The sequence below is a fragment of the Petromyzon marinus genome, chromosome 11 (genome assembly GCF_048934315.1).
Source record: "Petromyzon marinus isolate PM22_M1 ecotype Great Lakes invasive population chromosome 11, UKy_Petmar_22M1.pri1.0, whole genome shotgun sequence".
In the NCBI taxonomy this organism is placed as follows: domain Eukaryota; kingdom Metazoa; phylum Chordata; class Hyperoartia; order Petromyzontiformes; family Petromyzontidae; genus Petromyzon; species Petromyzon marinus.
The window spans coordinates 13,040,579-13,057,018 of record NC_133677.1 but is presented as its reverse complement, the minus strand read 5'-3'; the positions used below and the strand labels follow the sequence as shown (position 1 = coordinate 13,057,018).

At 50.0% G+C, this 16,440-nt stretch overlaps 1 protein-coding gene across 1 annotated transcript in view; it reads right to left on the bottom strand.

Annotated features, from left to right (window-relative positions):
* C11H2orf42 (chromosome 11 C2orf42 homolog) overlaps positions 1-16,440 on the bottom strand; it is a 62,669-nt gene that overhangs the window by 40,638 nt on the left and 5,591 nt on the right. The window contains exon 2 of the mRNA XM_032952572.2: positions 24-692. Within this exon, the coding sequence (XP_032808463.2) occupies positions 24-644 (621 nt within the window). The 5' untranslated portion in view covers positions 645-692. The remainder of the gene's footprint in view (positions 1-23; positions 693-16,440) is intronic.

Sequence of the window (16,440 nt, the reverse complement as noted above, 5' to 3'; positions counted from 1 at the left end):
GTGCCGAGCGCGGGGCGTCAAACCTGCAGCGAGTTCAGCACCGAGTTCTTGAGCGAGAGCGGCACCGCCTGGTCCTGGCAGCCCTGCGCCGTCTGCACGTGCGCGCAGCGCGCCACTGCCGCCGTCCCCGCGTCTCCGCCAGCGGAGCCGGCGCGCCGCAGGAGGATGCCGTCCGACAGCCGCTTCTGGCAGCGCGGCAGGTGGCAGCGGGGGACCCCCGGCGCCGCCGCCGCCGCCGCCGCCGCGGCGCCCAGCGAGAGGCCGTCGCGCGCGGCCGACGGCGCGAACCCCGCGGCCTCCGCGGCCTCCGCGGCCGCGCCGCGCTCGTCGTCCGGGGCCGGCAGCTCCACGAAGCCACGCAGGTCGGGGCCCCGGTCGCGCGCGCGCACCGAGAACAGGGGGCCGTCGACGGCGGCGGCGGCGGCGGCCATCACGCGCACCGCGTCGGCGGCCTGGCGGCGCGAGCCGTCGCGGAAGACGGCGCCGCACGTCTTGTTCTTGCAGCCGAGGCCCCGCGTGCCGTTGAAGGTGCCGCACTTGGGGCAGCGCTTGACACCGCGCAGCGTGGGGCGGCCCAGGTCCGAGAGGAAGGCGGCCGGCGCCGCCGCCGCCGCCGCCGCCTTCAATTGCTCCAACATGTCCATGGGCGGCCCAACGCCGGCTGCCCCAAACGCCGCAACGTGCCGGCCGGCCTACTCACAGACGCACGCCGCCACACGGTCACCTAGCGAGGCCTCTCACTGCACGGCGCACGAGCAAACGTCCTTCATTTTTACCAGCGGTAAGTTCGCGGATGTTATCTAGTTTGCAACAGGAGAACTGGATAATTGTAGTTCCGCAATTTACTTTCAATTAAGATTTAGGTTTAATTTTTTTGGGGATATAAACTATGACAACCCTATGCAATAATATATTCTTGAGGATGTTACAACACCTACCCAGATGTATGTACGTTGAACTTATTTTTCACAGTACGTAGCCAACCGTGCTAATCGGAGGTGCGGGGAAGGACAACACCCTAAACACAAAAAGCAGTTCTACAGGAATTAGTTGGGGACGTATGAGGCTGTGCTTTAGGTAATTCCCCCGAAGCATTGGTGGACTGCTGTGAGATTAAGAACAATGAAATCAGTGGAAACTGGCTCAGTGGCGAGCACAATGACCGATGGGTTATATTTTTAAAGCACCCTGTTGCGTTGCATAATATTTCCAACAAATGAGAAAATGCATCCTATTGAGCTTTCACATTACTTTAATAAAGCAATCCAGTCATCCGTTTAACCAAAGTTCATGGCTCCAATGAGAGCCAATCTGAAAACAAGACATTTCGGCCAGTTTTGCGTTACCATTACTTAATGATTAAAAACACTGATTATAAGCAAAATATGTGATCAATAATTTTGTTCACAATTGTACTATTCAACCTATGTCAAGTTTGAAAGTGAATGACTGTAATAGAGGGGAAAAAACATAACTTATAAAGTAAGAAGGCTAATGAAAGAGCTAAATGCTTATTAATTGGCTGATAACATCAAAATATATATAGGGGACGGCAGACCTTAGGCAATTGTAAAATGCAGTCCAAATTACTTGAAAAGGCTTAAGAACTGACAAAACAGTCTGGAGAAGTGTAATAATTCGGTGAAGTTATCCAAGCTTGTCACGTGAAATATCTTCCAACAAGTGAAACACACTGACCTTAAGGACAGGAAAATTAACAACTAATATAAGACCCTGTCACTTTAAAGATCACAGATTTACATCCTTCCTTTTCGTATACACGAACTACATTAAGTCGCAGATGTAAATGTGAAAATTGAACCGTGGCATGAATAGAAACCCAGCCAACAGACTTGACCAGTGAGCGTGCACGGCCATAAGCAACAAACACCGTGTAATTTGACCCTGAGAATTAGTTGGTCTGAACAGCTGCGCCAGTTGCATAAGTGGCTTTGTGGGGCTGGCTACCATAGTCCACACTGGGACCGTACCCAAAGAATAAACGTCGCATAATGTTTTGGCGTTCACAGGTGATGAAATACAATCACTCACTCATGGTCACGACCACTCAATATAATTTAATATCAAGGTCCAATACGCTAAGTGAATAAATTACAAAGCGATGTGACTTCTACATGTTTCACCAAAATATGTTCCTTTAATTGCACTAAGACATATCCTACATTTAGATGTTTTCCGGTTGCCGAACGAATATATTATAAGGTCGCACTCCATTACACACAAAGTGCTTGCCACAAGTCAACCGCAACACCTCGCTGATCTCGCCAAGGAGCATAAACCACCATCACGTGAACTCCGGTCATCCTCACAGCAGCGACTTTTGGCTAACCATTGAACAAAGATGGTCACGCTTTTAGATGCGATTCTGCGACTGTCTGGAACGCTCCTCCTTCCGATATTAGGAAGCCACTGGGGCTACGCACACTTTTAAATCACCGATATTGAAGAATAATTTCTTTAGGACTGGCTTTTTCCGTTAAGTTTGTTTCCTTCCCCCGCACCTCCGATTAATGTGATTGGCTACGTAAGAAGTTCAACATACACGTGTAAACATCGTGGAACAAAGATGGTGGCTCTCAGGCTCTATTGCTCGTATATATTTTTTTTATGTTTTCCAATATCAAGAGCCAGCTTCTGCTCAAGCGGTCTACAAACAGCCATGCGCTCGTTTATTTCACATGGATTGCAACTGAAAAACTGACACTGACATTGTTTATATACAGTGAAAAAAAATGTATAACAGACGTCAGAGTCCATTAAGATGCTTTTGCAAAAGGACCAGTAATGCAGTATCCACATTGGGATTGGGATATGGTACACAACAGAATAGCACAGCACACTCTGGTAATTTACTGGAGACATTTCAACCTGTAGGAATGTAACCACATATTCCGTGCATCCTGGACAAGTGCAAAGCCTGCTTACAAAGTCTATCCATGTGTAGTGAGCGACTTCCGAGACACATGGAGTAGAAGGATTCTTGTTTATTAAGAGCACACGGGGGCGATGCATTACGTAACGCAGCTACACATAGGCGATCCTAACACATAGTCCATCTCCGACATACGCTACGCTAGCTGTCCGACTAGCGTAGCGATGGAGAGGGTCTTGCAGAAGAACAGCCACGTGGTCGGAGACGAAGAGATGACGACGAGCAGCGACGCAGCCAGGACCCAGGACCCGCAACAGCCCCCCTTATATGTGCCCTGGCGCGGCCAAGCCCCGCCTCTGGCCACTCCCCCTTCCAGAACCTTCGAGCAGGTTCCCGGTGCCTCTGAACTAACTCTGCCTTTCACCTTAACCCCAGATACGCCCCTCTTATAATAAGGCGTTACGTAATATTCCCATAACCGCAATTACCCTTTCAGGCCGACAGATGTCACCCTGTTATTACATCAACCCCCCCCCCGCCCCGCCCCCCCCCCCCCCCCCGTGGTTAAAAGATAGCCGTCCCGGCTAATAATAATAATGAAATGCACGCGAGGCAGGAGAAGAGTTCTGCCATAACTAGAATCAATGAAACAACATGTTTTAGAATAGGGCAGAACGATCGGCAATGAGGGGGAAGGAATAACCGAGCACAATATGGGGGTAAGAGAACGACAAGAGGAACAGAGAGGGGAAAAAAATAAAAATTTATCTTCTATATAACACGCGAGCGCAACCCCCCCCAATTCCCCTCATACACACACGTACAATGCAATAATCTTGGTCACCGAAATCTAACACATTTGGACTGAGTCCTCGAAGCCGGTCCATCCGTTGGGACACTCTTCTTCACAGGATATGTGGGCTCCGCCCGAAGACTCGAAGAAGGCGGTTCCGCTCCCAACTTTGCAGGTGTCGCAGCTTCCGTCTCGGTCAACGACTGCGCGCGTTCGACGAGGTCACGGGCCCCGTCGTTTAGGGGCTCGGAAGCTGTCTTCGGCACAATACAATCCTTCTGACGCACGCTCTCCATTGGCATCTCCCCTGGCTCGTCAGACACAACTGACACCGGCCGTACACAATCTGGAGATGAGGTGTCAGTCTGAGTAGAAATGTAAGGCTTCAACCGTGACGGATGAACAAACCGACGGCGACAGCCAACTCGTATATACGCATGCACTGCAGTCGTTTGACTTCCATCACTTCCACAGCATCCTGCCATGGCCGATACAGTTTAGGGGACGTTCCCACTTGAGGGCAATGCAACCACGCTCGGTCCTACACAGCCCAATGCAACTCCTGGTTTTGCCGCCCCGAATTTCGTTTGTTGGCTGCCTGTGCTTTGGCGGTGTTTAATTTCGCTGCTTCTCGAGCTGCTGAGACATGTTCGAAAGTAATTTCCAAAGGCGCAGGCAATTTAGATTTTCCCTTTTTCTCAGACAAACCCAATTGAATCTCCATGGGAGGTTCACTCTCCCTCCCGTACATGAGAAAAAAAGGCAAAAATCCAGTGGAAGTGTGGGGAGTTGTTCTGTACGCGGCCAACACTCCTGGCATATGCAGATCCCAATCAATTTGGGCTGTGCTGTCTGCTTGACTGAGCATAGATGCCAGGGTTCTATGCAGCCGTTCTACCACCCCGTCCGTCTGTAGATGGTACGGGGACGTACAAATCTTTTTAGTGCCAAGCACATCGCAAACTTCTCATAGCAGCTTAGAGGAAAAAATCCGACGCTGATCCGTGAGAAGCTGCACGGGGGCACCTTTGTCCAACACGCATCCATGCAAAAACGCATCCACAATAGAGGCTGCCGACTGGTCGGGCAGCGGCCAGGCCATAGACCATCGTGAAAAATACTCAACCCCTACCAATAGAAACTTGTTCCCCCTTTGCGTGGCAGGAAAGGGCCCGAGGATGTCGAGTGCGACCAACTCATTAATGCGTGAAACCAAGATAGACTGCAATGGAGGCTGTGACTTTCTCAGCGGCGGTTTCCTATGTGCGCATTCCGTGCAACACTGAATGAAGTAGTTGCACGTCGCTTGACATCCCCGGCCAATAATAATGGCGTTGCAACGTTAACCCCAACGTGTGACAACTTATCCACGTGCACCCCCCAAGTCAGCTTGCCTCGGAGGGCAGTGGGAACTACAACACGGTAACGGTGTGATCCATTCTCGTCCATCAGAAAAAGACCGTCCCTTAGGACCGGTCGCAGGCCGTCAGAGGTAGCGGACTCTTTTCGCCCTGCTTCCGCTTGATGCCGCAAGGTCATAAGGGGCACACATCTTCCATTTGCAATCCTCCTCATTCGGCACGCGCAAGGTGTAAAACACTATCCCCCGGCGCAACCTCCTCGGCAGGCTCCACTCCCCCAAGTGCCGCCAAGACAGCCGAGGGCATTGCCGCTGGAGGTTTACAACGACCCGCGCCCGACGCGCACGCACAACTATTGCCTTGAGGTAAGCGGGATAACGCGTTAGCGTTACAATGCTGAATTCCTTTACACTCGGAACGAGTACTCCTAGAGAATCTCCAGCCAACGCGAGAGCTGCCCGGAGGGTTGGTCCACTCTGAGGGAGTACTGAAGGGCTGCATGATCTGAGCAAACCACAAATTCCCTGCTGTAAAAATAAGGCCTATACTGTTGTATAAAGTATACCATGGCCAACAGTTCCCTACGGGTGACACAGTAACGCTGTTCAGCCGTAGACAAGACGCGGCTACCGTACGCGACCATTATTTCCACACTATTCTTAACCTGGGAAAGGACGGCACCTATACCCATGTCGCTAGCGTCTGTGTGAAGAACAAAGGGCAGGGAGAAATCAGGGTAATCGAGTGCGGGCGCATCAGCCAAGCGTTCACGAAGAACCATAAATGCAGCCAATTCCTCCGACCCCCACTTGAACCTCTGGTTCTTAGCCGTCAAGGCGTGTAGTGGTTTAGCCACTGTAGCAAGTTGTGGCACAAATCTACAATAATACGACGCAAACACAACAAAACTTCGGACCTCCCCCACAGATTTGGGGGTCGACCATGTCTCGCACACACGCCATTTTCTCGGGGTCCGTGGCTACCCCGTTCGCGCTGACAATGTGGCCTAAGTATCGCGTGGAGTTTTGCAGCAAATTACATTTAGCAGGCTTAAATTTCAGATTAGCCGATCGCATCCGAACAAGAACAGCTCGCAGTCGCTGGAGGTGTTCTTCAAAAGTTCAGCTAAACACAATGTCATCTAAGTAGATGAGGCAGGAGTCCCACTGCAGGCCAACCAAAACGAGTTCCATCAACCACTGAAAAGTGGCCGGTGCTGAGTGCAATCCCATCGGAAGGCAGTTGAATTGTAAAAGTCCCTGGAGCATACGGAACACGGTTTTAGGTCTCGACGACTCGTCAAGGGGAAGTTGCCAAAACCCCGTTAACAAGCCGAGAGTATAGAAAAAACGCGCGCCGGACAATGCGTCCAGGGAATCGTCCATACGTGGGAGCGGGTATGCATTGGCCACCGAGGTTTTGTTCTATTTCCGAAATTCCACACAAAATCTAAGACTGCTATCATGTTTCTTAATGAGCACAATGGGCGCTCCCCAAGGGCTGGTAGAAGGAGAAAAAATATCGGCGGCTAACATCTCATCTACCACTTTCTGCACAGGTTCCTTCTCCAGTGGACTCAGCCAATACGGGTTCTGATGTTGCAACAGGGAGGTACGGCCAACATCGAACTTTTTTTTACTAAACACATCCGAAAACTCGCACAGCAGCGATCGTAATTCCCCCTGTTGCGCCGGAGACAATTGCGGGTTCTCATAATACCTCCGCCCAAGTCTCGTCCTTTGCAACATTCATTTCCACCGCGCCGAACAATCTCATCGCCTGCAACACCATCACCTTCATGAAACGCGGCTGTTGCATCAGCCAACACCGTCCCCGCCTGAACCACAGCCATCTCCGGGCCCGCATTGAGAAACTGCAAGAACGGCTCCTGGTTGAGGTGGACGACTGTCTGTGTGCCAACCAGCGCCAATCTCCGAGTCACCACATTCGACGGAGTCAACAAGATGCCCGATTCAGGATCAACTACCTGTAACCGTTTGCGATAGCGCAGCGGCACCAACATCTGCGATCCTGGCGGGATTTGCACCGAGTCCTTGGCAAGAGCCTGGACCTTAACATTAGCAACCATAATGCTGTGTGGGGACCGCAAACAGTTTGCGGCCCGACGGCATCTCCACACAGCCCTGATCAATGAGGATCTTAAGGGGCATTTTGCTAAAAAAAATCGGTGTCCAGAAGGCAGGGCACTACCAGCGTCCTCAAGATTAGCACCGGCCCAACAACTGCAATCTCGCCAATCTCAACGCGGGCCTCTATTTGCCTTATAATCCCCATACTACCACCATTTGCCGCAATGCAAGCATTCACTACCGGCCTAATAAACCGGTCGCTGATCGGTAACAGGTCAAAAATCACGTCCAAAGTAATGGTAGCGGAAGCACCAGTATCAATTAACACCCGCACCTCAATTCCTTGAATAGAACCCGACACTGCCGAGGCCCCCGCAGTGGCCGCGATCACCCGACGTGCTAACTTCCTCCACTGTGTCCCCGAGCTAGGCCACTCCTGTGTAACTAAGCCTTGCCGCCCAGCGGCAACATGAATGCGATGCGAGGTGGAGATGACTTTCATAAGCCTAGGTGTATGAGTTTGTAACAGGGCTGAGTGTTTGATATGTCGCGAATTGCCTATTGGGGTTAGGATGCAGCCGTCGATGGAGTCGGGGGCACCGGAGACGTCATCGGGGCTTGATGCAGGCTCAGACATCCCCGCGCGAAGTGCCCCGGCTGGCCGCAACGGAAGCAGGTAAGTGCGGCCCTCCATACCAGGCGATCCTCCTCCTCGCGCGGCTTCCAGTCCCGTGACTGCCGCGGCACCTCTCCACGTTTGCGACTCCACGTTGGGGCCACGGCCGCGACGTCCCCCTCCACCTGCAGGTCCACGGCAGGCTGAATCGCGACGTTCTGTGGTGACCACCCAACCGATTCGCCATCGCGGCCGGGGTCTCCCGTCCATGCTGCCATCTGGGACCAGCGGCGCAAGTTCTCGTGGGCCTGCAGACATCGGGCGGCCCATCGGGACATTTGCTCGCTCTCGTCCATGACCGGCAAGACGACCCCTACTTCACGTGCTTGTCCCAACATCCTTTCCATCACCAGCGCCAACAACGCGCTGCAGTAGGCGAGGGGTATCTCGGCCTCCCCTCCGCTGCACAAACTTCTTACGGGTGTCGGAAGGTGGTTCGTATACTTCGGCCATCTCGGCGTATGCTCCTTGGAGTATCATCTTCTTCCCGGCGGGTATGGCCCGGAAAACAGCGAGGGCGTCGTCGTCCAACACTGTTGGCAGAGCTCTCAGCGCCTCCTCCTCGGTCCAGTTCACCGACCGGTAAGCCGCCTCAAAGCGCCAGATGCAGGCGCTCCAGTTGCCTCCTGCCGCGACGAATTCCCCGATGGGAGGCAGTCGGCGGGTTCGTTCAATCCCTCTTCCAGCGTCGACAGCAGCCGGCGTCGCATCTGGCGAATCACGCCGGTGTCCTCAAATGGCGGCCCTTGACCGCGCTTCTCCCGCGCTCCCGTAATGGCGGCCTTTGGCCGCGTGGTCTCTGCGGCGCGCGTAATGGCAGCCGTTCCGCTCGCGGACGTTCCTGCCCGTGCTTCGTTCTCCGGCGGTCGGTCTTCTCTCTCCGGGGAGGTCCGTGCAGTCAGCCCCGCCATCGTGGTCGCCGTCAGGAGCTCCACCATCTGCGAGACCGTTGCCCTCAGGAGCTCCAGCTGCTCCGACACCACGCGTCATCCAATGTCGGGCTGCTGCCGCGGAAAATCTGTCACCGGTCCCGCCGTCTCCAGTGCCGCCAATTCCCCCGCCGCGGCTTCGGTAACCGGGACCGCGGTTCCCGGGGCTGTTAGGAGGTCCAGTGTCTCATCCTCGCCATCGTCGGAAGACACCACAGGTGGGTTCCGCTTCTTTTGGTACTTTGACGTATTTTTATTTTCTCTTTATTCTTTATTTTCTCCTCCGATGAGAAAATAAATAAAAAAATTCCACCACTTGCGTAGTGTGCGACCTCCACGACACGTCGAGTAGAAGGATTCTTGTTTATTAAGAGCACACGGGGGCGATGCATTACGTAACGCAGCTACACATAGGCGATCCTAACACATAGCCCATCTCCGACATACGCTACGCTAGCTGTCCGACTAGCGTAGCGACGGAGAGGGTCTTGCAGAAGAACAGCCACGTGATCGGAGACGAAGAGATGACGAAGAGCAGCGACGCAGCCAGGACCCAGGACCCGCAACAGCACCCGAACCTCTGGTTCGACCCCGCTTATGTGCCCCGGCGCGGCCAAGCCCCGCCTCTGGCCACGCCCCCTTCCAGAACCTTCGAACAGGTTCCCGGAGCCTCTGGACTAACTCCGCCTTTCACCGCTACCCCAGATACGCCCCCCTTATAATAAGGTGTTACAAAATACTCCCATAACTGCAATTACCCCTTCAGGTCGACAGATGTCACCCTGTCATTGCACGTATTTAGGGCTCAAGATTCTTTGCTGGAGAAGTGAGCACTAATCGAATCAGCACTAAAATGTGTCATTACACCATTGTATATACATGGGGATGCATCGAAGATTATTTCTTAGTTCTAGTAATTAACACAGATGGTAAACATTTTATATTTATAAATATATTTGTTTTAAATCATATACTCAGCCGTATGTGCTGTACGCACGAGTAGCATTTCTCTGTGCTGTATTCCTCCTACACGGCAGCGGTGGGAGACGAGGCTATGAGCAGCTGCCGCCGAGATGATTAAAACACTTGCGGGCGGCGTAACTATAATGCTATTGCATAACAAATCGAATATGAAGACTTTGATCGCGACCACCAATCGCAACGATCGACTCGCAGGTACTGGGGTGCTGATTGGCTCAGAGCGCGAGTCGCTTTCATTGGCTGAGCGAATTGTAAACGATAATGACGGAGGTTGCGTGTCCTTGGCGCTGCCTTGGCTGCTATAAATGTCCACATGATGATAAGCCACTTCGCTGAGCTATCGTTTGTGGCCAGGTTGCTTCTGAAAAAGAGCTATATAACTCAGTTGGTCTTACCTGCTACAATGAAAATTGTTTCGTTTTTCATAGCAGTTTTCTAGTTTTGAATATTTTAAGTATTCAGAAACATGCGTTCAGAGAATTTGGCTCCTATACGTTTCCACAAAAGCCATTTCGTTGAGCGATAATTTGTGACAGCTAGGTCACTTCTGAAAAAGAGCTATATAATTCAGTGGGGCCTTACCTAGTAAAATTAAAAATAGTTTTAGTGTTCTCACTCGTAAGCGAATTGTATATTTTTGGATATTCTTAAATTATATTAGTTAAACTTTTCTCCAAGACAAAGAGCGCTATAATGAATCGCGTTCTACGGGGTCGCGCTAATTGGGCTGTGTATTGTAACTTTAAAAGATGGTTTGGTGGTAATGAGCGAGTAACTAGAATCCTCTACATTTCGAGGATTGCCCCCTCTTTTCTCTCCGCCTGATGAAAACCGCTTCTGTTGCGATCGAAACGTCGTGGGTTTTTTTTCTTTTATTATTGAAATTTATTTTTTTATTTTATTTCACAATTTTTATCGTGGTTTTTTTGCTTTTATCATTTAAAATTTATCATATGTATTTTTTTTATTATTATAAAAAGAAGTTATCTATTTACGTGACTTTACCGAAAGAACCATGAACATTAATTCCTGCAGTCACTAAAGTTTAAAGTCAAAATAAAATCCCCCAGTTCGATTATTATTTTGCATGAGGGGTTCCGCGAGTGTCGCAACCACCGATGAAATCTCTGCTCTTCGACGCTTCATTTATTGCCCACTTGGCCGACGCGGGCCATGTTGTGCACTCACCTGGCCTCTCCGTTTATTCCAACGTGGTGGACCCGCTTAACAAAACCACAAGGAATAATAATACACGTAATAAGGCCCGACCGTTGGCTTGGTCCTCCCATCACGTATTTCACTTGACATCATACTGCGTGAATAACGGATGTAGCCTGGTGTCTGACCAGCAACTCCTAATTGTGGCCGTATTACTTTAGACAGCGGCGGGACAACAGGACGATTGCACACCCGCTTTTGTGTTTTAGTTTATTGTCCTTCCCCCCGCACCTCCGATGAGCACGGCTGGCTACGTACGGTGAGAAAAAAAAAGTTCAACATACATACCAGTTTAATTCTTGGAAGGAATGATCAGTGCAGTCGAGCCATCATCGCCTCTACTGCTGCCTTGTACCTCGGGGGCTGTGGGCAAGCCGTGCCCGATTACCGTGGCACCCTGCCTATGGGCGGCTACAAACCAATTATAACATTTTCTGTTAATGATGAAAAACTCAGGAGACAGACAAGTGCATGCAGGCTTGCAAACGGGACCCACGGGCATGAGTGGACACATATCTTGCTTCCAGGTGAGAAGGCAGCAGTGGACAAAGCATGACCCTCAAGAGTCCCATCTCAGAAGCTCTGGTATGGCGTTCGGTAGCCGGTTGCTTACAATACCTTCGGGGGACATTTTCCCTGAGTTTGTAGTGTAAATTCGTACACAGTTTTGGGGGAGAAATTTTATCCAAAGTCCTGACCCGATGACCCCATTAAAATGGACATGCAGGAGAGAGATAAAATGGAGGCACTGTGTGTGTAACCAAACACACTGCACACGCGTGACCCCCAGGCACTGCGAGTGTGACTTCTGACCTGACGATAATAGGTTTTTCCCCTTTTTTCTGGCAACAAAACGGGTGTTAAGATGTTAAAACACCAAACTGAAACCGTTTACAAGGAATCATGTCTGCATTAACCACAATGCTTGTGGTCAGAATGCAAACAAAAAACATACTCTGATAATATTGTTTTTGAAACTGATTGGTCCACACCAGAGACAGCTTTCTTTTGAGCCTCGTCTCAAACGGTGTTGGACCAGAGGACGCCAAAAGGCGTCACACAGCACAAAGACAATGCCACGATCAGAGTAATGAGAGCTCGGGGTGAGCATCTACATTATAGGATCTCCTTTGCTAGTACCAAAATGAAACTGTTGACCACAAGTATTGTAGTTAATGCAGACATGATTCCTTGTAAAAGGTTTCAGTTTGGTGTTTTAACATCTTAACATCTGTTTTGTTGCCAGAAAAAAGGGGAAACCCTATTATCATATTTTGGTACTGGCAAAGGAGGTCCCCATGATCCTGACCTTACGTTGATGTAAAATATTGATCGCGAATGTTGGCGATGGCGAATGTAAAGATGCAATTCTACTGTGACGATTGGAATTTAAAAACCTAAGGGTGGCATCAGATGTGAGTGGTATTCCGATGGTGAATATTAAAAATGAAGGTGATGGTAGTGGCGATGGTAATGATGGATTGGTGTTGGTAAATGTCACCTTAGTGGTGATGGTAAGGGGTGCACTGTACTGTAATGCTATGGTGATGACTAAAACGATATGCTGTACACGCTAAAACGCGCCTAAAGGGCGAGTCTCGCCTCAGTGAACATTCCACATTCTCATGGCACGGTCGCGTCAATTCTTGGAGACACTCACTACTCACATTCCAAGCACACACCAAAGCCGTTGCTGTTTTATCGCCCCCCAATAGTGATGATTGGCTGAGCGGACCCCACCCACACCGCAACGCCTGCTATTTGAAAACGATATCATCCCCTTCACGAGTGAGCGAGCGGTCCCCGCTCTCATCACCGCCACGCCCGGGCGAGAACAGTGGCGATGGTGGTGTTGATGATGGCGGTGATGATTCTATTGTGAACGTGACGTGCAACGACGAGTGACACCGTGTCTACTGTGTTAATGTGCCAGTAGTTGACACGTGACACCGTGTCTACTGTGTTAATGTGCCAGTAGTTGACACGTGACGAGTGACACCGTGTCTACTGTGTTAATGTGCCAGTAGTTGACAAGTGACACCGTGTCTACTGCGTTAATGTGCCAGTAGTTGACACGTGACGAGTGACACCGTGTCTACTGGGTTAATGTGCCAGTAGTTGACACGTGACAAGTGACACCGTGTCTACTGTGTTAATGTGCCAGTAGTTGACAAGTGACACCGTGTCTACTGCGTTAATGTGCCAGTAGTTGACACGTGACGAGTGACACCGTGTCTACTGGGTTAATGTGCCAGTAGTTGACACGTGACAAGTGACACCGTGTCTACTGTGTTAATGTGCCAGTAGTTGACACGTGACAATTGACACCGTGTCTACTGTGTTAATGTGCCAGTAGTTGACACGTGACAAGTGACACCGTGTCTACTGCGTTAATGTGCCAGTAGCTCGGTGCATGTTGACACGTGACAAGTGACACCGTGTCTGCTGTGTTAATGTGCCAGTAGTTGACACGTGACAAGTGATACCGTGTCTACTGTGTTAATGTGCCAGTAGTTGACACGTGACGAGTGACACCGTGTCTACTGTGTTAATGTGCCAGTAGTTGACACGTGACGAGTGACACCGTGTCTACTGTGTTAATGTGCCAGTAGTTGACACGTGACAAGTGACACCGTGTCTCCTGCGTTAATGTGCCAGTAGTTGACACGTGACAAGTGACACCGTGTTTATTGTGTTAATGTGCCGGTAGTTGACACGTGACAAGTGACACCGTGTCTACTGTGTTAATGTGCCAGTAGTTGACACGTGACAAGTGACACCGTGTCTACTGTGTTAATGTGCCAGTAGCTCGGTGCACGTTGACAAGTGACACCGCGTCTACTGTGTTAATGTGCCAGTAGTTGACACGTGACGAGTGACACCGTGTCTACTGTGTTAATGTGCCAGTAGCTCGGTGCACGTTGACACGTGACAAGTGACACCGCGTCTACTGTGTTAATGTGCCAGTAGTTGACACGTGACAAGTGACACCGTGTCTGCTGTGTTAATGTGCCAGTAGTTGACACGTGACAAGTGATACCGTGTCTACTGTGTTAATGTGCCAGTAGTTGACACGTGACGAGTGACACCGTGTCTACTGTGTTAATGTGCCAGTAGTTGACACGTGACGAGTGACACCGTGTCTACTGTGTTAATGTGCCAGTAGTTGACACGTGACAAGTGACACCGTGTCTACTGTGTTAATGTGCCAGTAGTTGACACGTGACAAGTGACACCGTGTCTACTGCGTTAATGTGCCAGTAGTTGACATGTGACAAGTGACACCGTGTCTACTGTGTTAATGTGCCGGTAGTTGACACGTGACAAGTGACACCGTGTCTACTGCATTAATGTGCCAGTAGTTGACACGTGACAAGTGACACCGTGCTTATTGTGTTAATGTGCCGGTAGTTGACACGTGACAAGTGACACCGTGTCTACTGTGTTAATGTGCCAGTAGTTGACACGTGACAAGTGACACCGTGTCTACCATGTTAATGTGCCAGTAGCTCGGTGCACGTTGACAAGTGACACCGCGTCTACTGTGTTAATGTGCCAGTAGTTGACACGTGACGAGTGACACCGTGTCTACTGTGTTAATGTGCCAGTAGCTCGGTGCACGTTGACACGTGACAAGTGACACCGCGTCTACTGTGTTAATGTGCCAGTAGTTGACACGTGACAAGTGACACCGTGTCTACTGCGTTAATGTGCCGGTAGTTGACACGTGACGAGTGACACCGTGTCTACTGTGTTAATGTGCCAGTAGCTCGGTGCACGTTGACACGTGACGAGTGACACCGTGTCTACTGTGTTAATGTGCCAGTAGCTCGGTGCACGTTGACACGTGACGAGTGACACCGTGTCTACTGTGTTAATGTGCCAGTAGTTGACAAGTGACGAGTGACACCGTGTCTACTGCGTTAATGTGCCAGTAGTTGACACGTGACACCGTGTCTACTGCGTTAATGTGCCAGTAGTTGACACGTGACAAGTGACACCGTGTCTACTGCGTTAATGTGCCAGTAGCTCGGTGCATGTTGACACGTGACGAGTGACACCGTGTCTACTGTGTTAATGTGCCAGTAGCTCGGTGCACGTTGACACGTGACAAGTGACACCGTGTCTACTGTGTTAATGTTCCAGTAGCCCGGTGCACGTTGACACGTGACAAGTGACACCGTGTCCAATGCGTTAATGTGCCAGTAGTTGACACGTGACAAGTGACACCGTGTCTACTGTGTTAATGTGCCAGTAGTTGACACGTGACGAGTGACACCGTGTCTACTGTGTTAATGTGCCAGTAGCTCGGTGCACGTTGGGACGCGACGAGTGACACCGTTTGACCGTCTCTACGGGGAGGGTTTCCACATAACTTTAAGATCCTTCAACAAACTCCGGGATAAGAAGGCTCAGCCGATCGAGTCTCTCACCTTTCTGAAGAGATGCCGCGACTCTGGGGTAATACCAATTGCATTTACACTGACCTCTGCTGCTGTAACTTCTACTATTGCGAAACGAATTCTTTTCAAAACTAGCTTAGCTCTTATCTCAGAGAAAATCAGACTTATACGCACCGAACTAGATCAGTTAGACAAGACACTCTACAAATCACACTTATCATTGACGGCAACAATGTCCACATCAGATTGGGAACATGTAGACAATATGACTGCCTCTTAAGCTGCTACTATGTCGACCAAATGTAAGGACAACCTGATTTCCAAATTTAACCTCCTCTTCAACAAAAGACCGGACCCACACACCAAAAAGCTAGACGTTAACAAAGTCGTAATTAATCGCAGTAACAGTTCTATTTCCGATGGTCTGAAATCCGTTTTAGCTAAAGGTCTAAACTTTGCAGTCACACCTAAACACATACCAGTTATGATATCATTGCCCAAGTAGACGTTGCTCTCAAGGGCCTGGGACACATCGCTGCAGACGTAGCAAGATCTGAAATCGCTGCAACCCTCAAAAACGCTAAGATGCCAGCTAGCAACCTCAGCAAAGATGAGCGTTTTGAATTATATAAATTAAAAGAGGGATGACACTGTAGTCCTCTCAGCTGACAAGGCCAATGCTACTGTCATGATGGATAAAATAGAATATAACAACAAAATTAAAGAATTACTCGACGATGGTAGCTATACAAAAATAAAAAGAGATCCCACCAACAGCCTCGTCACACAAACCAACAAAATAATGTCTGATTCAACCGCATTAATTGATCAATCTAAACAGTTTTCGTTGAAACCTTCTGCTGCCAGGCCACCAAGATTATACGGCTTACCAAAAATGCATGAAGTAGATACACCCCTTCGTCCCATCGTCTCTACTATCAACTCCCCCACCTACAAACTGGCTCGTTTTTTTGTCTGAAATCCCGCGTCCTTTCACTGGAAAAACCACCTCTGCGGTACAAAATTCTACTCACCTGGTATCGACAATCAAGGGTATTTCCCTGTCCCCGGACGACCTGCTTGTCAGTTTTGATGT